This window comes from Sinohyriopsis cumingii, chromosome 7 (genome assembly GCF_028554795.1).
Source record: "Sinohyriopsis cumingii isolate HCF-2022 chromosome 7, ASM2855479v2, whole genome shotgun sequence".
NCBI classification, from domain to species: domain Eukaryota; kingdom Metazoa; phylum Mollusca; class Bivalvia; order Unionida; family Unionidae; genus Sinohyriopsis; species Sinohyriopsis cumingii.
Genome location: NC_142967.1, coordinates 132,243,279 through 132,267,208, shown reverse-complemented (window position 1 = coordinate 132,267,208; position 23,930 = coordinate 132,243,279). Strand labels below are relative to the sequence as shown.

Below are 23,930 nucleotides of genomic sequence, written 5' to 3'. Positions count from 1 at the left end.
TACTTTATCGTGTATTAAATCCCAAATAATCCTGAATACCCTATCACAAGTTACATATTTGGTCTCTAGTTTAAAATTAATTTCCCCCCTCCATTAAACCTATGGATATTTTAACATTTTCATTCCTATTAATAGCCCCCCACCCCTCCCCGCCGCATGTTAATTCAGTGCCCTAAATTCCTATTTTTGGTTAATATCTAATTCTGGGTGTTGGCTGTCTGTACTTTCTTGTTTCTAAGACCGTCTACCAGATGATAGGTTTTGCAATTACTGGCTTTCTCAGGTATAAACTACTGCAGGATGTGGTTGACAGGCGGGAAAAAAGCACGCATTAACTTAGTAACGTTAACATCTAGGGCACATTGCAATGGCTAAAGTTTTGAATGATAGAATATGATAATTTAAAATAAATGGAGGCGCGGTGGCTTTGAGTTTGTGTTTTGCTTTTTTCAAATTTCAGTTTCTAGGTTCGGTGATCTAGTATTTTCTCGGTGTTTGTGTGTGTGTGTGTGTGCGTGTGTGTGTGTGTGTGCGAATTTTGAGAATTGGTGGCCTATGTTTTTGGATTAAAAAATTATATATTGTGCTGGTTAGGGTACTGGGTCCTGAAAAACAGAAGAGGTTAGCTGGGTAGTGGCCAGTGATCAAAAAATGGAGGATATAAAGGGTGAGGGTCTAGGGGGTGGAACAAACACATTCAACGAAAGTCTCATTTTCAGTTATATACGACAATTACATGGCAAGAGTATGCATTTTCTTTCGACTTATTCTCGTTCATATACATATTATTTTTCAGTTGTTTACTTGTGGCTATTTTCTTTCAAAGACGAATATTTGCTATAAATACTATATTGTTGCATGTGTAGAGATATAAAGTTACGTCATTCTAAAAAGTTGGCTCTACTGAAAATTAGTTACAAAATCAGTTTTATAATTAGGAGATAGACAAATGATAGTCGATTTATTATTATCATGTCAAAATCTGTAATGAGTAAAAACTGAGCATTCAATTAGAAAACATCACAACAGGTTAGAAATTGCTAAATGATCTAATTTAAAGACTATAGTGACATGGTAAAATGTATGATAGTCAAATCTGAGGGGAAGTCTGTTCTCTTTCTTTCTTGTAGCCAAGTGCGCGTGAACTACAGTACCTTGTAATGAAATCCAGTCCGACAACAAAGTCCGTCGGAGTTGGTTAATTATTTAGGTTGCGCCTTCCATTTGTCTGACCTCTTTTATTATCGTAATATATTTGCACTTGAACATGAAAACAAAAATCATATGACGAAAGAAAACGAAAATAGATAATGGCAGAGGCCGTGCAAGAATTGCCAAAACGAAAAACAAAGGTTAAAGTAAACTGCATGATGCTTAAAATGGTTGACGTGCATTTTAGTTAGTAGATTTGAAACATTGTTGCATACAAGACTAATAATATTAACATGTCGAATATGGGGTGGGTCGTCGTTTACGTACTATTAGAACTATTGGGACCTAATCGGAGTAATCCGAGTTTTCTCTGACCCTTTCCGTTCAGTTTTATATATTTGGACATCTGTGTTGGGATGTGGTCGAAATATATTTAACGAGGCGCGAAAGGTCAGGGGAAACAAGGAGTATAATTGGAGCAGCCTTAGACTTTATTTGTGAAGAACGTCAGATGTGTCTCAAAATTCTCTCCAGTAAACGCAGATTAATAAAACCACAGTATGAGTTTGCAACCAGCTTATATGTTCATGTTGTTTTTTGTGATGGAAAAGGATACGCTTGCTTCAGATATAATCAGACAATGTTTTCACTTGTACGGATTGCTCAATTTCATGTGGTTATAGTCTGAATATGTCTCTCCGTTTGTTTGTACCCCCCTTACCGGTTTAAAAACTGAAAAGCATAAATAAGATTTAAAAAAAAAATGCACATAGCTTAGTTCATTCACTGAATTATAATTTGAAACCCGATTATGACCAGTGGGTTCCCAACACTGTTATCTTCTGTGTGTTTTATACCAAACAGAAGTTTTCAGTGTAAAAGACCACACTGTTCACCGGTAATTCCCAGTTACTGGACAAGTCAGTTTTCAGCAAAGTGGTGGATGCACACATACACATATATGTACATAGAAGGTAAATACTATGTTATCTTCTTCCGATATTTAGAGTCAAATCAAGCAAACAAAAAGAATGACAACTACAAATTTGCCTTCACTTGGTCTTAACAAGCAGTGTAATTTCTATGTGCATGTGTGCAAAGAGATATAACTCTCATCTCTCAACTTATGGTAATTTATGGAATCATCCAGCAGTTACCGAATAGAATGAACTACATTACTGTTTTTTGATGAAGATATGCTTGCCCATAGTGTATGCAATATGGTGCCATGTTAATATGTAAACTGTTAAACATGAAACTTGCAGACAATGACAGTGATAGGGCCACCCTGGTTAATATCAGGTTATAAAATAAACTAATGAATGAAATAACTTCTGTGCATTTTTGATTACATTAAAGATTTTTGTTATTGAAATCAGTATGGGAGTACAAACAAACAGGGATTTATGCAGAAACTAGTAACTAAAGTGTGCTGAATTATTTAATGAGAAACCTTATTTAATGAGAAACCTTATCTGAAAATTTTGTTTAAACATAAAGTCGGAACTTCATAATAAGGCTAAAGATTGTTGAATTTGTTTTTTGCATTCTGAAAAATACTAAGTTTAAATCATCTCACTCATTATATAGTTGTATCAAAAACATTGAATCTTGATTTATAAAGAACATAAGTCTAAATTACACAAGAGACAAGGAACTGTTCCTATATGAGTTTAGTAAAATGAGATGACTGCAGGAACACCCTCAGTACCAATTAATGTTTTGAGTAGTTCAATATCATATTAGTTTCTGTGCATGTAGACTGTTAGGAATTTTGATTAGCTGGCATATCAGATTACAACAGCTTTCCTGGTTCACCATCATCGAAACCAAAACCTTCCATATATTCCATGGGTTATGACCCAGGGCTTGTAACCCAAAGTTTCTTGTGTATGTTCCCTCAATGACTGCATATGTAATGAGGAATGTTTCAGTTATTAGTGAGGGGTCTAAAAGGTAGACAACTCTTGTGATTAATCTATCATCAATGACTTAAATTCATGAGAAATAGCAGTACCAAATCTATACATTTACTTTTTTGAAGATGAAAGTGATTTATACATGTAAGGTTGCTAGAAAAAGCATGATAATTCAAATAATCATTGAAATAATCTGTTTATTAAAAAATTATTGATTAAAAATAGAGGTAATTGACATTTTACAGTGATTAAGATGACTGTGATGTTCAGTTTTGTACTGAATTTAATTTTTAACCATAGGAGCATGAGAAAAAGATAGTCTCAGCAATACTTTAAAAAAGTGATACAATGGTTTTCTATTATCTGACAGGAGGAAAAGTTAGATCCATTTCCCAAAGACATTAGATACTTGACATAATATGAAAAATTGTGTGATTCGACTATAATGGGACAAGATAGCAATTGTCCAGTCATGTATTTCTTGTCATTTGGCAATACAACATAGGAATGAAAGATATTTACTCTAATTTATAGGAAAAATTATTGTTATGGTGTGACTTCGCTATAACACGAAAGTTTGGAGCCATAGAACCTGACCGTGTTATAGACCGAACTGTGTTATAAGCAACCAGGTCAGTTAGCTGAAGAAAGTTATGCAGGTACCCCAACAAATTTGCAGGGGGAGGTAAATAAATGCAGGTGAAAAAATACATGCTTCATTGGCACATATACCATGTTAAATCAATGCATATTAAATGAGAAATACACCTGTAGTGAAAACAGACAAGGCATATATAATATTTGCAAAGGTAATCTGTTTTCTTTGAAATTTCAGCAAACTATTTTATCTGGGTACATTTTAAAAAAAAAAATTGGCCATCATTTGGTCAATTGTAGCTATTGTTTCTACCTGCCTGTTGAATAGACCAACAAGTAAGATCTTGTTGTTTGTCTGGTTTATCTCCACTACCAGAAATGTCAACAAAAAAGTGGGTATCTCACAACATGCAGTACAACATCGACCCCAAGTCCGCTGCAAAGAAAGATGCATTCAGTAGAGTCCTCCAAGCTGCGCAGAAGAAATTGTATGAGATGCAGGACACATGACTGAGCCAAAAGGCTGATGATATTCAGTCCTTTGCAGACAGAAATGACATTAAGAATTTCTACAGTGCTCTTCGTGATGTTTATGGCCATTAACAGTAGGCACAGCCATACTCTTGAGCACAGATGGCAGCACTCTCATAACCAAGGAGAAGATACTGGATTACTGTGCGGAACACTTTGATGGTGTCCTCCACAGACCCTCTTTCATCAACAATGAAGTGATCAACCATCTAAACCAGGTGGAGGTCAACAAGAAATTGGCTGACCCTCAAACAGTGCTGGAAACTCACAAGGCCATTGAGTTCCAGTCTAGTGGGAAAGCTCTGGTAGCAGACTCCATCCCAGCTGAGATCTACAATTCTGGTGTGCCTAAGATTGTGGAAAGACTAACAGAGATGTTCTGTGGGATATGGAAGCAGAAACGCATACCCCCAGGAATTCAAAGAGGCATCCATCATCCACATTACAAAGGCAAAGGCAATTGCTATTCCTGCGACAACCTTAGAGGAATCGCTTCACTCTGCATCACACTCAAGATTCTTGCCAGGCTACTGTTGAACAGACTCACAAAGCACCTTGATGATAGATTACTGCTAGAAAGTCACCGTGGCTTCAGAAATGAGAGAGGCACCATTGACATGATCTTTTCTGCCAGGCAGATGCAAGAAAAGTGTCTTGAACAAAATGTCTGGCTATACACCAGCTTTGTGGACCTGACTTAGGCATTCAACACTGTCAGCTGTGAAGGCCTTTGGAAGATCATGACCAGATTTGGATGTCTAGATGTCTTCATTGAAATGGTGAGGCATTTTCATGAGGGAATGCTTGCCAGAGTCCAGGACCAGGGTAACTATTCTGAACCCTTTGAAGCCATGAATGGTATGAAACAAGGATGCAGCTTAGCCCCCAATCTCTTCAGCCTCATGTTCTCTGCAATGCTGATGGATGCTTTCAAGGACAGTGATGTGGGAGTAGGTCTCCAGTGCTGTCTGGAGGGAAAGTTGTTCAACCTGAGGAGGCTTCAGACCAAATCCAAAGTCCAAGTTGAGAACATTCACAACCTCCTGACTGTGCCCTCAACTCCAGCTTGGAGGCAAGGATGCAACAGAGTATGGACCATTTTTCCACAGCGTGCACCAACTTCAGACTCACCATCTCTACCAGTAAGACCAAGGTTCTGCATCAGCCATCTCCCCGAGAAGATAACCTGGAACCATCCATCACTGTCAGTGGCTCAAAGCACAGAAATGTAAACAGGTTAACATACCTCAGCAGCACCCTCTCACAAGCAGTCCACATAGATGATGAGGTCATCACCAGCATAGCATTTGGCAGACTCCACTCAAATGTCTGGGATAGGAGAGGCATCAAGATTGCCATCAAACTCAAAGTCTATGCAGCGGTTGTTCTCCCCACCCTCCTCTATGCTTGTGAGACCTGGACTGTGTATAGCCACCATGTTAAAACACTGAACCACTTCCATGTGAGCTCCCTGAGAAAACTAATGAAAATCAGATGGCAGGACAAGGTACTGAAAACAAAGATGCTCACTCAGGCTGGCATGACAGGCATCCATGCCATGCTGTGCAAGGCACAACTCTGATGGGCTGGCCATGTTATCCACATGTTGGTAGAACTCCTACCTAAGAAAGTCTTCTGCGGATAGCTACAGCAAGGTGAGAGATCTCATAGTGGTCAAAAAAAGAGGTACAAGGACACGACAGCTGGGAGAGTGTCGCTGCTGATCGATCTGTTTTGTGCAGTCAAGTTAATGCTGGAGCAGCAGCCTTTGAGCAGAAAATACTGATGGATGCAGCTGAGAAACATGATCTGCACAATTCCTGGAGCAGCAGTTCTGCAACTCAGTCAGCAACCTATACAGCCATGTCCCCACTGCAGTAGACTCTTCTGGTCACAGATCAAACTGATCAGCCATCTCTGGACCCACCCCCAGCGAATTGAAGACATTGAATGGTCCTCATCAACACCGATGGACGAGCATCCCATCATCATCATCATCACAGTACTCATACTCAGTGTCACCATAAGCGGATTATGATATAACAATGCACTGTTAAGATGGTTTGTCAATATGGACAAAGAATTTGTTTATGTAACAATTGATAAATTTCATTTTATATTAAGTCTGTGGCTTCCTTTCATGGGGCCTCCGAATTTCTCCACTCCAACCAATGGTTGTATATATACAAGTTTAAACAGCCACCAATGTTACCAGTAAAAAAAATTGCTAGATGGTATATTTTACTGCCAATAAAGAAAAAAATCACAATTTGCAACATTGGTGAAGCTGTGCTTGATCCCTGAATAAACTTTGTATATGGTGTTTGTCGTACTTTTAAGAAGAAAAAACTAGTTTTCATGTACGAGAAAAATACATGTATATGAAATTTTGGTAGCCACACTACAACCATGTTATATCAGAATTTGTGTTATAATGGAGCTTGCTATGGTGGGGTCACAATGTATGTATATTTAAAGTAAAGTTTAATGTTAGAAGTTCTTCTGATGTAGATTGGTATGGTATATTTTGATGACCCATTTACTCCTATGAGTCCTTTTCTTGTGTGTGCCATGAAAAATGGTAACAATAGAGCTGATAGAATGAGATTGATAGATACTATTTTTGGATCCAATTATCTAGCCATAAAGGCATCCCTTGTAAGGCAGGCAGTATGTAAAATATGCAAAGTTCTACCAAAGGTTTACATAATTACTCATTTAGTAAAGAAGATTCAGGATGTATGTTAAGGCAAAGTTCAACTAAAGGTCCACATTCTTGGTCTTTGGGTAATGAAATAACAGTAAGTAACAGAAATGCATTTGCAGTTAAAACTACTTATTATTATGCTTTTGTTAAACTTTTTTGATTTTTTAAAATGTTAGTTTAGATAGCTTTAAAAAAATTTTATGATAACTTTCAGGTGAAAAAGCCAAAACAAAGAGAGAATCAGTTGGTCATTCAAGATGAGGACAAGAGAAGCAGTAATAAAGAGGTTCAGCTGATTGCACCAAGTTCAGATATATCAAAGGCACTTGATGTTGAGACATCAACCATATTTCCTGAGTTAAAATCACTGTTACATGATGCCCAAACAACATCTAACCAATCAAAATCAGGGTTACATGATCCACAGCCAGTTATACAGGAAACAGGTGCCTCGGGGATACCTGTTGCTGAGTTAGAAAATATAGGTTCCCAGTCAAAATCACTGCTGCATGATGCTAACTCAGGTGGCCAAGTTGTATCAGGTTCTCAGATTGATATTGCAGAAAATTTAAATTGGACATCTGTCATAGAACCAGTGATTCCTACAGACAGTTCTTTCGTGAAAAATGGCAATCATTTTGGATCAAAAGTTACCACAGATACAGATGAAACTGAATCTGGTTCAAAGGAAAAAGACAACATCAAAACAGAAGAGTCTTTGACATGTGAAGGCCAGTCTAAAAGTGAAACTAAAAATAATGTTACACCAGACGTCACTGATGAAGATAAATTGAAACAGATAGATTCAGAGAAAAGAATTAAAGAGGACACAATGAACTTGACAAGTTCTATAACTGATGCTTCTGCAAAAGATATTTCTGATGAACATGGTAGCTGTGAAACAGTTAAGACTTTTGGGCCAGTATTGTATCCAGATTTGCAGGAAGAAAAAGCTAAAATGATGCTTGAAATACAGGTTTTTGGACAGTTTTTTTTTTATTGTATTTAAATTAAGTATATAGAAATGAGAGGAAGAAAAAAAGTCAAAATCTTCATTAGCCTACTACTGGCTGAAGGTTAAACCATTTGTTCTTGTGTTTAGGAACAAAGAATTAATTTCTTTCTTAGACATCTAGGTTATTAGTTCATCACTGGTAAACCTTCCAGAAAATGTTTATTCTAGCAAGTTATACTGGCACAAGAATGTTCCAAGTAGTCACAGAATTTTGACTTAAAAAGCCACCGACATGTACAGTTATATAGTACACCGAGAATGGCAACACTATGAAATTTTCTCTTCTGGATCCTATTCAGCTTTAGTTATTATTTATTATTAACTTTTATTTCTGTCACAGTTCTCTCCCCAAAATTTGTCTTTCCAACCTAATGAAAGATTTATTTGTTGTTGACAATGCATATTTCTTTTTGTAAAGAAATTTTGCCTCCTACATCATTTGTACAGTCTAGAAAATACCTATCTGGCTGTTTTTAACTTCAAGGGAAAAAAATCTGTATATAACAGCACATATCCCTAACTTTTCATCACCAGACATTTTGCTGAAAATAATTGCTATATGGGAATTCTGATCATCATTGTCAATTTTGGTGATTGCTAATGCCAACGTATAATAAAAAAACAAGAAATTCTGTTCTCATTGTCCAGGGGTTGCCAGAATGCAGGATCTGTATTATCATAGATAGTTCAGTAACTTCATGATTTAATCACTTGATTTGTACATTTTTATTTTAAAACATTACATTTCAAAGCAATCAGTAGCTAAATTTCATTAAAGAGAATAATTTATAATAATGTTTAATAAGAATAAAGGAAGTCCTGAGGCTAAATTTTCTAAAGGACCTTTCTTATTTAATGTGGGGCTACCATGTTCTTTTTTTATGTAGCCACTGGGCTACCATCTGATTTTAAAACTTTGTCAGGTCAGCAGAGGCAGTAATGATAATAGTTTTGCTCAAGGATATAACAGTAAGTAATAGCAGAGTCGGGGCTTGGACCCACAGTGATCAGAAATTTTGGTTAGTTGTGCCCACCATTAGGTCATATCTCAATTAAGATTATTACAAGGATAATGTTTATGACATACCTTGCTTTGTAAAACTTTGTAAAGTTATGGCACCTGTCACAGTTTTGAGGATTGTGACAATGATGAAACAATTTTCATTAGTATTTTAAATGCTATTCTTTTACAGCTTATTATTTTTAAATTGTATGTCCAAAACCTTGTTTGTCTTTAGTGGGCACAAGTTCTCACATGTTGAAAAGCACTATGGTCTTGTTACTATTAGAGAATAACAACATTCAGAGAGTAGGATTACAAGCTTCTGACTGTATTTCAGTTAAATTAAAATAATTTCCAGATGGAGCAAAGGAATAGGGACAGCATTTCATCAGAGCAGATTTTGGCACAGTGTGCGACCAGTTCTGATGAGAAAACACAGCATTTAACCAGTCAAGAATGTTTGCCAGAAGCAGAGTCTACAGCACCCCCAAAGGAATTGCTGATTCCGCATGAACAGAAGACTAGGAATAAAACACCAATAATTCAGAATCGGGAGAAAGTCTACAATCCTTTGACAATAGAACAGCTCAATTCTCTCTACTACAATCCACAGCTTTCAAGAAATAAACAGTTCATAGATAATTTTGTGCTGGTAAGAACTGTGTACAGAGTATGACTATTAACTATTAGAGTTACAGTGGAAATATTTAAGAAGTTTTATTTGTACATTCCTTTTTTATAATGTTGCTCAGCATTGTTTTGATGAGATGTATCAGTGTGGTCAGATCTGTGTGTCAGTAATGGATTTCACATGCTATTGATGCTCAGCATTGTTGAATGAGTTGTATCAGTGTGGCCAAATCTGTGTGTCAGTAACGGATTTCACATGCCATTAATGCTCTGGTGTGTTGTTACACTTTCTGTATATACTCGCTTATAAGATGAATCCAACTGCAAACTGCACAGACCCAGATCTGCTATTGCATAATGTGCCAGCAGATCTGGGTCTGTGCCATTTGTTGGCAGTAATCAGTAGAACAAACATGATAGACCCTGATCTGCAGATGCATTATGCTATGGCAGAACAGGATCTTTGTTGTTTGCAGTTTGACTCAACTTATAAATGAGTATATATGGTATCTTTTTTTCGGACTGCACCCAAAACCAATAACTCTGCCTTTCACATTGTGGATTGACTTTCAAAACAGAGATGCTCCCCTGCTCTAATACAATATTATTCATTCAAAACTATAGAAGTAATGATGAATGCAGAGGGGAGGTTTTATCGCATCTGCTTCATTGTAAACTGTGTATTCTTACATGGTTATAAATCAAAATACCGTTAGAATTGGAGTAATTTTGTAGCAAAGTTATGATAGTTGTTTTATACACTAAAAGTGATGTATTACACTAAATGAATTGCTAAAGTGGTTATTGATCAGTAGATTTTAAATGTTTATGCTCAGATGTTTGGAAGCATGCCTTCTTAACCAGATCTTCACTAGGGAAACTTTAACTTGCATTGGAGGATTTATTAGCTTTTATGTGGATTTAAGTAAATAATATCGATCATTCTTGGGGTTTTTTTTGGTATCAACATTAGCACAACATGCAAGATATTTGTGAAAATTGGGAAAATAAGTTTTCCATGCAAGTTTTTCAACAACGATAAATAAGCACAACATTATTTTGATCAAGTTAGAGAAGCTTTAGGGATAAATACGAAGTAAATACCCTCTTGATATGAGATCCTACTGAAGTTTGATTTGTCTATCCATGGATTCTGAATGTTGCATCTGTGGATGATTAAATATAACTATGGATAGCATTTGTATGTTGCATCATTGTTTTCTCACAGTTGTTTTTTTTTTATTCTCTTAATTTTACTAAGGTTTTGGAAACTATAACATTGACAGTTCTGTGAGAATCCAACTGTTTGTTGATATGACTATTGTATGGGGTACATCTGAGGCTAATGTTGTGAATTTGCATATGTCCCCAACATACTCATTCACTCTTTTTATCCATCTTTCTCTCTATTCATCTGTCTTACCTTTTCATCCATCCAGCCATTTATCCAGGTATAAAATGAATATTACAATGAAAGAAGTCTTGAATTTTGTCAAATACTAATTGACTAATTACATCAATTTCAGCAAGGTCTAATAGGAATACCCTTCCAGTTATCTGATAAAAAATTTCAATATGAAAATGATAACTACAGACCTTGACAAGATAAAAACTCAGTTATTTGGCCATTTTCACAAGTTATTGTGGATGATTTTCTGCAGTGTATTGGGTAGTGTTATATTTGTACTAGTTCATCCCCTATAGCAAACAAAGCTTTACAAAGAAAAGAAAAGCTAATACTAGTCATACAAATAATCCCTTGCAGAAATTTACCCAGAATAATTTAGTAATTACCATGTCTGCTATAAATTATGTCTCCATCTAAAAGTGACATCAATCAATCAATCAATCATTTAGAACCACATTTACACAGTGTATCAATCAATCAGTTAACCAGAAAAGAGCCATGATTTTATACAATTTTTTGGGGAGTTAGCCTTCATCTTTTCAGACATTATCCAATCAGTTAATGACTCAGTCAGTAGATTAATAAATCAGTCAGTTAAATATTCTATAGTTGAATCAGTTACTTATTCTTTCAGAATGAACAAAAGAAGGAAAACCATGAGTTTTATGAGATTCTACTGAATTATCAGCGGTCACGAAAGAACTTAATTCAGAGTGAAGAGGCAGTTAAAACACTAGAGCAAAAATACATGCAGACAGAGGGTGAAGTTTGGTTGACCAGGACATGCACTGTCACAGCAAAGGTATACTTACTGAGTTATTGGAATGACCAGCCATCAGAATGTTGGTTGCTACTTCTGTTCACTCATTTAGCATTTTCCTGAAACTCACATTTCAACATATAACATGATTCTTATGCATTGAGAAGCAAAACTGGAATACCGTATATACTCGCGTATAAGCCTGTTCGCATATAAGCGGACCCCCCAGATTGAACAAGTATAAACACTAAAAAGTGCATGACCCGCATATAAGCCGAACCACAACTTCGAGACATCTCAAGATGCACGAGGTTAGTTTTAAATGCGTTATTTAGGCAAACTTATATTTAACAAAAATTACATGTATACTTAAGTAATTTATTTAATTTTCTGTTTTCTTATTGTTTCTGCCTAATTTAGATTTGTGTATAATCTGATCGGACGATGACAAGAATGTAGCAATCGCGAGTTGCTGTAACACTACCTCTCCCTTTTCACTCGAATATTTTTTGTTTATACATTATTGCATTGGACATTTTATATCAGTGCACTGGTAATTACTTTTTTTACTTTGCTTTGAAATTGTAAATACCTAACTCATTAAAATGTAATCCCAGTATGACAACACAACGAATGAGAATACGGTTAGATTCAACTTTCGCAATTAGGCTACTGAACATATTTATATAATGGCACCACCACATGTACATTGTAGGTTTGATTGTGTACTGATTTAAGCACATCCCATGGAGTCAGATCATGGGCACCATTGCACTAAACTGTAATGATATTTCCAAAATACAATAATGAAATTTCAGAAATAATGCTTCAAAAATTATGGTAATAGCATAAAAGCTGAGTTGTAGTTTGTTTTGATGTAAGCGATCTTACAGCGTACCTGTCAACTTTCATGCCAGGAGGGAAAAAAAATCATGATTTTTGGGGTTGCTCCATGCCTACCTCCCAATTTCATATTTTCTGATTTTGCAGAGAACTCCTGATTATTACATTATGTCTTTGATTTTCATTTCTTCTGTTTTGAATTATTGTTGTGACAAAATAATTACTTTACTAGAAAGAATTCGCTTCTTCACTAAATTGAATCTTAAGTTTAAACAGTATTCACGTAAATTAATGATTTTTTTAACAAATTCAACAACAATACAAAAATAAAAAATAAACCACAACAATAAAATCGTCCACAATTAATTTCAGTCCCAAGAGTGATCACTACGAATGATGTAATTCCATATGCTATAGCACCATTCCCACAAAAGAAACTTACACGAGTGAACACCTGTCATTTTTATACCGTATATACCAATGTTAATTACCATGGTTAAATTAAAAGAAGGAATGAAAATACATACCATGCAGCAAATGTGTCTTCAAAAAACTAGTTCAGAATACATGTTTTATAATAAACAATACTAAATGCTTTACGAGTTGATAATAAGGGAATACGGTCGGATATACAAAGAGGGGAAAATAGTTGCCACATCTAAGGTACCATGAGGCTGGCTATTTTGGTACCTTTAGTTCAACTAAATTGGGAATCCTTTATTTGCCAATCAATTGCTGGTGCTTGCGTAACACACAATAGTGTAGAACATGGTTTCTTTGAATTACGACGGAGGGCTAGTCATCTTCACAACATAGTTGCATCGATAAGGATTAACTTTTAATTAGTCACACTAGCTTTCTTGCTTGTTTATTTAAAACTAATCTTTAGCTGTTGTGCAGTTGGACCACAGCTGACCAGAATATGAAAATAGGGCATGACCTGGGAGAAAATAGGGTGCATCACAGGGAGAAATGGCAAGTCTTTTTTGCAAATTTCATGCATATTGGACCAAGAAGATTGATCAATATTTAGTGAAAACAAGGCTTTAAAAATGCCACAGAAAACCTCCCGATTTTAGGTCCCAATCTCTTTTTTTTATTCAGTCTCCCTATTAGGCTTTTGACAAGTTCATAGGTATGCCTTACACCCCGTTTTACAAAATTATGGTAATCGTGCTAATAATATGGAATAAAAGGCAATTACACATCAATGTATTGGTATAGTTGACGGTCCAAACTCCCTCTTAACACAAGCCAGTTTCAGTGTTTTAATGATTAACTGGCCTGTACTGCTGTCGTAAAATGAAAGACAAATTTGCCGACTATCAACATAGGAGACGCCGAAACATCAAGCTTTCCATTGTGTGGAAAGTTATGATGTTTATTCAGTCAAAACACAAAACTAAAATTGATTGATGTTGATCTTATTTGATCTATATGAGAATTTTAGCCTTTATTATTACCACTCTTCCTGAACATGTAAATTATGCTGGTTATGTGCCTTGTACAATTAAACGTGTGTACCTTTTTTAAAATATTACCTCAATTTGTAGGATCGCTTATATCACTGAAAATGAGGAACTCGTGAGCGCATGATTCAACGCAAATGAAACAGCTATTACGGACTAGCTGAAATGTTATCTGGAAGAATGCAATTTGGTCGAAACAATGCATAAAGCAAAATCTGCATCTAATATGTTTGGGAATAAATAAGGATTTAAGTGATGCTATGCACGCTTTGTATTGTGTAAGTACTGTACATTATAGTTTAGCCTGGTCTCCATTGTAAACTCAACCGGCACGCAAATTATTAAGTCTGAATTTACCTTTATTTAATATCATGTTGGAGAAATAAGAAAATATGCACATGCAAAATAATAACAAAATCAGTCCTAGTACTTTATAATAGTTTAATAAATGTCGGGTTACCAAAAGTTATTTTTTTTTATATGCCTATGTCTTAGGATACCGAAAAAATTTCTGTTTCGTGTCCCAAGATTTACAGCCATTACAGTAGTCAACAAAAAGACCCAAAAACAGCTTAGACATTGGCTGGCCCATGGATAAGCCGACCCCCCTTTTTCCATGCCTTTAATTTTTCCTAAATTATTTGGGTTATATGCGAGTATATACGGTAAGTGCTATGGATTTCCCTTTTGTGCAACTGAGAAAAAAGTGACCACGATTCTAAATTCCTTTCTTTGGAGCATAAATTGATTTTGGTCACTTCATGTGAGTGTGATATGGTCACAGAATGTCAGTATTATAGAGATGAAATTTCAGTATAAACAATCAATATTAACGTGAATTAATGTTCCATATATCACTTTCCTGCAGTGCAAAGGATAACAGATTGACCACCATCTTAATATTATAACCAGAAGTACATGGATTAATTTTTTGATGTTGGCTCAAACCTAGAACTTAAAAAAGATAAGTACTGAATGTGGTTACATTATGTAGCAAATTAATCCATGAATATATAATTCATAGAACATGTTGTTATTCCAAAGCCAGGTTATTAGATTCATTATGATGATGTGATATGATAACAGTCATGCTGTGTGGTATATTTGGTCTTGGATCGTGTACTTGATATTAAGTAATGATTACAGTTTTCTTAACCACTCCAGTGGCTTAGTGGTTAGAGCATCCGTCCTGGATGCAGGAGGTCGTGGTTTGATCACCAGCCAAGTCCTACCAAAGACTTACAAAAATGTTACTAACAGCTGTCTCGCTTGGTGCTCAGCATTGAGAGTCAGTGTTAGGACTGGTTGGCCTTGTGTCAGGATAATGTGACTGGGTGGGACATCATGCTACATGTCTGCGGCATGATGCCCCAGTGCTAGACAACACTATAAACTGCCACACTGCAGACATTGTAGCGATATGACTGAAAAATTATTAAAGCTATGTTAAAAATCCAAATCACACACACACACACACAGAGTTTTCTTTGCTCAAAATATTCCACTGATAATTCATAATACTTCACAAACATAGATTATGATAAATCCATCTCAGCTTCCACATCAATGTCCACTTCTAATGAGGTTTGATATTTCTACCAGGTGAAACATTGTGTGCATGATTAAATGCAAGTCATAGCTTAAAAATGTCTCTCAGTGATCATCTTCCCTAGTCAGTTGTACACTTGCATAATAATAAGTCAGATTAAAAATATGCGTTGATCTGGTTACATTGAAAAAAGTTAGGGTCAGTACATCATTACAAATGTTGAATTTTTTTGTCCAGATGAATTTGAATAAAGCATAACAAGAAAATGAGGATCATTTGCATCCTGAGTTTAACTTTGATTTTAGTTACATCCTTATGTTAATTTTGTTAAGTTCATAAAGTGTTGTCACTAGATTTGGTGTGTAAAAGATACACACACCCCCCCACTGCAGATCAAAAAATTCAAGTCCAGAAACATTAAAAACTGTAGAAACATATGATGATAATCTAACCAGGTCATCTGTTTATACAAGGGCTCAACACCCAATCACCTGCCATTGAGAGAGATTAAGAACAAAACAAACCATCTCAGTTAATGTCTTGCACTTCAGAATAATGGACTGGTTATGTGGATCAAATTTCCCATACTTCATCCCAGCTTAATGAACTGGACATCATGCCAGTTATGATGGCCTTCTATGCCATGACTGGACTCTGCCATTATGGCTCTGATTGCAGTGGATCAGTACCACAGTGAGTCATCCATTGTCAGTCACCAGATGAACGATCTTTATCCAGAACTCGTGTCTCTCATGTACTCAAATGGATCAGTCTAACTGATATAGTGGCCAGTACCCAAGGGAGGTTGCTTCCCTTTTTCTCAAACCTTTGCCATGCAAAGGGAGTCTTTATTCGCAACCCTTTGGAAGTCACCGTATCTCACCATCACAGTTGATTGTACATTGTAAGGCATGACGGAAGGCTTTTATAATCTACACTGGAGCAAGATGGAGATTAAAGCAGGCCTGATATGATATTATTTCACATATCAGCTGTATGGACCAGTTTTATAGATCAAATATCCCCTATCACATCCCAGCACAATAACATAATGTCATTTAAGGTATAATGGCACTGTCCCTTCAAAACCGGACTGTGTCACATTTGAGACTGCAACAGGTCACTACCACAGTTGATCTTACCATTTAAGCCAAAAGACAGATATTTGTTCAGCTTGCCTACTAAAGCACAAGGCACTCATGGATTAGCCACAGGCCACTCATTTGCATCTGGTACCCAGTTTAAAGATCCAGTGCACACAGGATATAGATTCACTGCATTTTCATGACTTTGTCACTCAGAGGGAACACTTAGTGATCAAATCCCATTCATCTCATTTTATGGGCATAATGGGCTGTATATTTAGAAATCTCCAGTTTCTACTCAGACTGCAAAGGAGGCATCAGAGTTGCCATGTTCACCAGAGATGTTGATGACCTCACTAACAAGAGAAGATTCTGAATGCCCATCAAGGAAGTCTTTCACTTGTTGCCACCTGAGTTTTGTTCTCTTCCTCCTATGTCAACCGTTTGGTCTGGTGTCTGTTGAGATGCTAATCAACAAAGAACAGTGGGTGTTTAACTGTTATTGGTATCAAGTTGAGTGGCTGTCTTGAAGAACATTACAGACACATAGCAGTCTTGGGAATGGTTAAGCCCTCATCAGTAAGCATCCTAGATGGCAACTTGCACAGCACAGTAGGGACCGTTTTTATAGAGTACATGTCCAATAAACCACTAGCAACGTAAGGAATTTGATAAAGTTATGGAGGATACATTGGTCCAGTTCTGTCATTATCAGACACTGCCATCTGTATCTGACCGCAAAAGTCAGTAATAAAGCTGATCCTGTCTGTCATCTTGAACTGTGGGTTCACTTTCATTGATCAACATCCTGTTGTTGTCCTGACATCAGTTCTCTGGCATTCTTAAGGTCCAGTATTTCCATAGTGCCACAATTCACACAGCTTGCTCCATGGCCAGTGTGCCACAGTATTTATTTAGTATATGCTTTTCTTGGAGGAAACAGTCCTGCAGCTCCAATAAAGGTTCAAAACCACAGTTGTCAAGAATCAATGTGGATGAAAGCATAGAGAAGAGGATCCTTCCACGACATTTATCCCAATGCCGGCATCAAATATAGATTGCTCACAGCCAATAACGAACCCATCTAACTTGCAAATATGCCTGAGGGGACTATTTATGGTGATGTTATATCAAGTATTCTATCCCCATCTGTATGTGGACTCTGATGGGGAAAAGACATCCATTTGGTGGAGACATGCTATATAGTGCGTTGATGGTTCCAGGCTACATTATTTCCTTTTTGCCCATTTGCAATAATGGACCCAGGGAAGCTGATATCTTGATCCCAGCAGGAATCATATTTCAACCCAACAGATCCTCCTGAATATAGTCTGTCTCCCACAGGAACAATCGTTTTAATGAGGGCTTCAGTTCTTACAAAAGACCATCCTTCAGCCCAAGAATCCTTCGCCTCCATGCAACAGTGGACATCATTGTCCTAGGCTGCCTATTTATGAGGCCATTACAGTGATAATGCTGTCCCAGTGCAGGTCAGAACTTTGATACTTGGAACAAACAATGTATATTCTGTTTCAGGAAATGGGAGAACCTCGCTTGGATTACATCTGGTAGTCCCAGGCAAGTTTGCACAATGGGCTGGGGTGCACTTCTTCCATTAGTCCAGGAGGCTAGTAGATAGTGGCTCACTTAGTCTCGTCTGTTGCAGATCAATATCCTAGAGCTGAAATCCACATAGAAGCATTCCATTGGTGGCAGGAAAAACTACATGGAAAGGGCATTGTCATTCTGTTCCACTGTTATGAATTATCTGTGAAGGCAAGGAGGAACAAAGTCCTGAGACCTTTGTGTTTTTCTCTGGGAATTTCTAAGCTGGTGTCTTCAAAGACAAATCTTTCAATAAGTTAGAGGTATTAGCAGACTTGTATCCCAGAAGGATGAATTAATACAAACAGAATGGTTACTTCATTCGTCAGTTTTTACTCACATTGGTGCCTGCTGGGATTGACCATAAGCGAATCTATTGGCCAAAAACAGATGCAAAACTCCCAACCTTTATATCACATGCCCTGGATCCAATGGCCTGCGCAGTCAACACTCTTTCCATCGCTTGGTAATGGCTTGGATGCATACATACCCCCTTCAACACTCCTGTTTTGGAATGTGATACAGAAAGCAAGAGAATTGGAGTGTTACCTGATCCTGATTGCTCCACTCAAGTGGGAAAAATTGTGGATCAGTGACCTCTGGTTGTGGAAAATCTCCAGGAGATAGAGATTTTTCATCATTTGCTCAAGCAACCACAATGGCAGGCATTCTACCCAAGTCAAGAGTTGTTGAAACTGCACCTCAGGATCATATTAAACAAGCCTTCAAGAACAACAATTCTCTTATTAAGTGGTGGAAAGAATTATTCAAGCTAGATGGCCCTTCAGTATATGGGAGAAATGGAGAATTTCAAAGAATCTTGTGAGTGCAAACACACTGCACCATCAAATGCATCAATTCCTCTTATAGTTACCATTTTACTGTGGCTCTTTGCTGGGAAACAGTTAGTTGCCATTCTGTGATACCTGATGCACTGCATGGAAGAGTGGATAAGTAAGAATATTGATATACTGCTAGATATTATTATTGCCCTCAGTTTTGACCCAGGAACCAGCTCTGTGAAATGTCAGAGCCCCAAAACATGGTACCTACCTTGACATTATTTCCATGTAACCTTGATTGGTTTTCACCAGTGATGGTAATGTGGGTTTCATCAGAAAATATTACTGTATTCCAGAATAGTTTTTTCAGCTGTGAGATGTCTCTTTTTAATGCATCACTCCTACATTTTTTTTAATATGATATAATTTGATACTGTGTCTTCCATATGCTGTGTCTCATCATAATCATGCTGTCTAGTGCAGAACTGTCCTTTTGCCTGCTTTTTCAGCTGTATTTTGGTTGTAATTATATGTAATCTCACTCAAACTTTGTCGTCTGCTTTGAGTCATAACTCTCAGAAGTCTATGATCTTCTCTAACATCATTGATCTTTTTCTATCCATGGCAACAACTATTTTCCACATTTCCTTATAGTTCAGATTCACTTATGAGAATTGAAACAGTAGATATATGAACCTTGAATATATTTGCACGTTTTATTTGACTTTCACCTCATAAAATTCTGTTGTCAGCTTGAGATGTAATCTGCCTTTCATTGTTACAGCATGACATTTGAGATCTGTTTTCTCCTGCATTTGTAACAGAATATCTCAAACATTTTCCAGACACAAAACCTTTATGTGAGAAGTATAAATGCATTATCCAGCATTTGACTGCCATTCATTATTACAGATATGTATTGATCATTCTTGGCTACTTCTACAACTGTCAGTTGGACCTGATATACAAGAAGTTGCCAAAGGATTCTTGGTAGAATACCAAAATGGTAACACAAAGCTTTGTACTTCTATGGGTTCCATCAAGCTTTGGCTTGTTACTTCATGTCTGCCACACTCTGTCATTCGTGGAGTCCTTAAAGCACTTGCCAAGGTTAACTTATTGCTCGTTCTGTGGTGGCATCACTTTCTCTCCTGTCTTGAGCCTTATATTTATCTTCCACCTTCTGTTTTCTTCAGGACCAGACTTCTTGATTTAACTGCCTTAAATTTCATCCAGTCAATCCGGTCTCCAAGATCAAAAAGCCACCAACCTTTTGGTACAATATTGGATGAATTATTATATTTCTATTTAGGACATTAGTGTTAAGTATGTGAATTTTATGAGATACATGTTAATGACTTTCTAATAACTAAGATTTGAGAAATTGGATGACATTTGTATGACAACATCATGGATGAGTGGTAAGCAACATACTCTTGATATAAGGTGGAAGGTGGTGACTGTAGAGGCAAAATCTTAGCAGTGAGGCCTTGACTTTAAAGGTGCATATTTATTCTTTACATTATTTGCAGATATATTAGTGTATTTGACATCATAAGAAACTCATGCCACACTTAGACACAACCTCTTGCAGCAGTGACACATAGGAACATCATAACCTACTGTAATTGAAGTGACAGTCTTTGGTTAAACTTTGTATTTTTGATTTCTTTAGCTTTGTTCATGCAAGAATCATCAAACTAAAATGTTTGTATACATCTCTATTAGTACCAGACCCTTACCACAAAAGAAGGTCACTGTGGCCAAAATTTCACATTAAGATTTTGCACTTACTTTATGACCAAATCGGTATTTTTGTGCAGGCACACAGACACACACACACACACACGAGTAAAATTTTGAGTTTTAAGTTTATTTCTCAAGTTCTGTTCAAATTAGATGATTGTATGCATCTCAAATAGTAACATACCTTAACAGGAAAAATAGATCATGGTGACATGTATTTCCAGTTTTACTGACTTAATGTGTTTACATTTAGTTTATAACCAAATAGGTCTTTTGCACCCTGTAAATATACTGCTATACCAAGATTCATAAAGCTTGGTGAGGGGATGCATCTTGATGAGTACTATATCTTCAACACAAACATAAGTCACTGTGACCCATATTTCATGATGTGTTGTCTTGGGTTCAGTCATAAGCACTGTTAGTGCCAGGATCTTTAATCTTGACAGTTGTATGCATCCATTTTTATACTATACCTTTACAATAAAAGTAGGGCACCTGTTTCATTATGTTAGTGGCCTATGTTAAAGTTTTGCATGTAACTCTTGACCACATTGATGGTTTTTAACTACCATATAATATTGTTATACCTGGAATCAGGACACAAAAATAGGTCACTGTGTCCTATATTTCATATATTGTTGGCTTAGCTTAAGGTTTACATTTTGCTCATGTGTACACATTCTCATATTTAAAGTCATGAAATCTTGGGATGCATCTTGATGAACATTGATCTCTGTTTTGTTTTATCAGCTCCGTCAAGTACCTCTACTTTGATATCATATGAAAGAATGTTTTCTTTATTTTATTTTTTTTATGCCACATCACCTTAGGTGGGTAGATTGGTACATGCTTTTTGTGGTATTTCAGCACAATGCTGGCTATATGTCAGCAATGCTGCTTAGAAGTTCTATATTTTAAATTTTAAAAAGATACAATCAAACATGAAAACAGCAGATTGCCCCTCCAATTTTTTTATGACTCATGATCTTAAACTATATAACAGAAAGAAGCAAAACCTACAAGTTTAAAAAAATGAATAAATAATTTATTCCCCTAGAATAGAAAGTGAAAATTCAAAAGACACTATATCTTGTGAATTACTTCCCAAATAATCCTAAATGTTCTATAGCAAGTTCAGAAGTATAAAATCTTCAGAATGAATTACATTAGTCTTGGATGTCTTGATGTATCACAATGATATAATCCAGAATGTCTTTGAATGAGGCCTCAATAATTCCATTGAAGTGTTTTAGAATAAAACATCAATGTGCACTTTGTAATTCCAATGAATAAATGAAATAAATGATTCTTCTCAGATTATATCTGAATGTAAACTATAAGTGATTCCAGAAGCTGATCTTAAAACAGGAATTAATAATTGTTTACCAGATTCTATATTTACTAATTCCACTTGACCTAAGACACAATTGAATCTCCTACATAAAGCCCACTGACTCATAAATGTCAGGTTTTAAACTCAAATTCAAGTAAACATCTTGTTTGCTTCTTAGAATCATTACAAAAATCATGTAGGCATTACCTTCAGTTATGGACAAAAATTATGCACACAATATAGATCTACATAACAATTTTGTTTTAAAAGGAACAATTTACTTTAATCTGAATTCATTTTCTGCATGACAGTGTCCTCAGTGGCTCTTGTATACTGGTAAAATGTATGCAGAGGTGAGCTATGTAATTGTTTATTACATTCTGGTTTATATATTCCATGTATTTTTTAATTTATTTATTGTAGGATAAACATATTAAAGTGGTTTTTGCCTCCAGACAGATTACATTCATTTTTATCATTGGCATCAAGTCCTTTTATTGCAAAACTGCCTCATTGTCCCAAAAAGTGCTCCAGCCTTCAACAAAGCTGCATGTTTTGCTAAAAGTGCCCCCTATTCTCCTCCCCTTGGTAATAAATTTTTAGCTGGAGCATTGAAATGAAATTTTATTTCCTGGTTATCGACCAAAATTTGTATAACTTGTTGAATAATAGAGTGTGGTATATAAGCATTATTAAACTTTTTCATGAATTTCACACCTAATGAACTTTGTATCACAGGGTAAGTGTGGAGATGCGGCCAAGTGTCAGGGCACACACAAGTTCGAGAAGTGTGAAATGAACTATGTGGCATACGCAGAACTGAAGAAGACACTGGAAACCATGCATGAGCATCTTGAGAAGCATTTGTCCCTGCACTCATATTCTGCCCAGCTCTCCAGGTGAGAAATAGATTTTTTAAAAAAGGAAAATGTTTTGTGGGCTTTTAATCTTAAATTCACAAAATTGTAGACAAAGCTTCATAAATTGGATTACAAAATGCCCAAAATAAATTCATTCTGTTCTGTGTCATAGGATGTGTGTGTGTGTGTGTGTGAGAGAGAGAGATGGTATATGAACTGGTGCATGCAGGCAAGGCAGTGGGTACCGTTTACCTGCAGACCTGGGTTCAAATCTTGGTAGAGTATGAATGAAAATTTATCTAACCTGTATGATAGTATTATTTGTACTAAATATTATTTTTGCCTTGTATTATCAAGCATTCTCCTGTAGAATCCAGGGATAGCACTTTTCATTCTGTTTGGTGTATATCTGTAATTTTCTCTCTTTCTCTCTTTGTGTATATTTATATATATATATATATTTAAGATCCTGAAAAATCAGTATTTTCCGGACATGCAGCAGCAGAATAGAGGATTGGACTGGCACATATTCTGACCAACCAGACTTTCGTCAGAGGATACCTCAAGGATTTTGATATCAAACAGTCCGTGATTTTTTTAATCTATTAAATTGTGAAATAAACACCTTAATGCAGTGCAGTAAAAACTGTTATGAGCGACCTCTGCTATGAGCGACCACCTTTCATTTCCGACTACAATTGTAATGCATGGATTGATTTTATTATATAAACACTTTGTTATGAGTGACCACCTGCTGAACTTGACCAGTGACCGTGTTGTCTTTGCAAAATATGCATTTCGACACTGCTATGAATGACCGCATCGCAAAAAAATAGATCGACACCACTGACCTTGACTTAATCCTTTGTAAACATGAGAGCTCAGGATACATGTAGTATGCAAACAAAGTTGTTTTTGCTGTTGTGGGATTTA

At 36.3% G+C, this 23,930-nt stretch overlaps 1 protein-coding gene across 3 annotated transcripts in view; it reads left to right on the top strand.

Annotated features, from left to right (window-relative positions):
• The first annotated feature begins 1,249 nt into the window (after positions 1-1,249).
• LOC149796144 (ectopic P granules protein 5 homolog) overlaps positions 1,250-23,930 on the top strand; it is a 262,648-nt gene continuing 239,967 nt past the window's right edge. For 2 of the 3 annotated variants that reach the window (XM_089966059.1, XM_089966057.1), the window contains exons 1-5: positions 1,250-1,358; positions 7,121-7,882; positions 9,283-9,576; positions 11,597-11,764; positions 22,876-23,036. In XM_089966059.1, coding sequence (XP_089822185.1) covers positions 1,311-1,358; positions 7,121-7,882; positions 9,283-9,576; positions 11,597-11,764; positions 22,876-23,036 — 1,433 coding nt within the window. In that variant the 5' untranslated portion in view covers positions 1,250-1,310. The remainder of the gene's footprint in view (positions 1,359-7,120; positions 7,883-9,282; positions 9,577-11,596; positions 11,765-22,875; positions 23,037-23,930) is intronic. The other variant, XM_089966058.1, reaches the window with a different exon arrangement.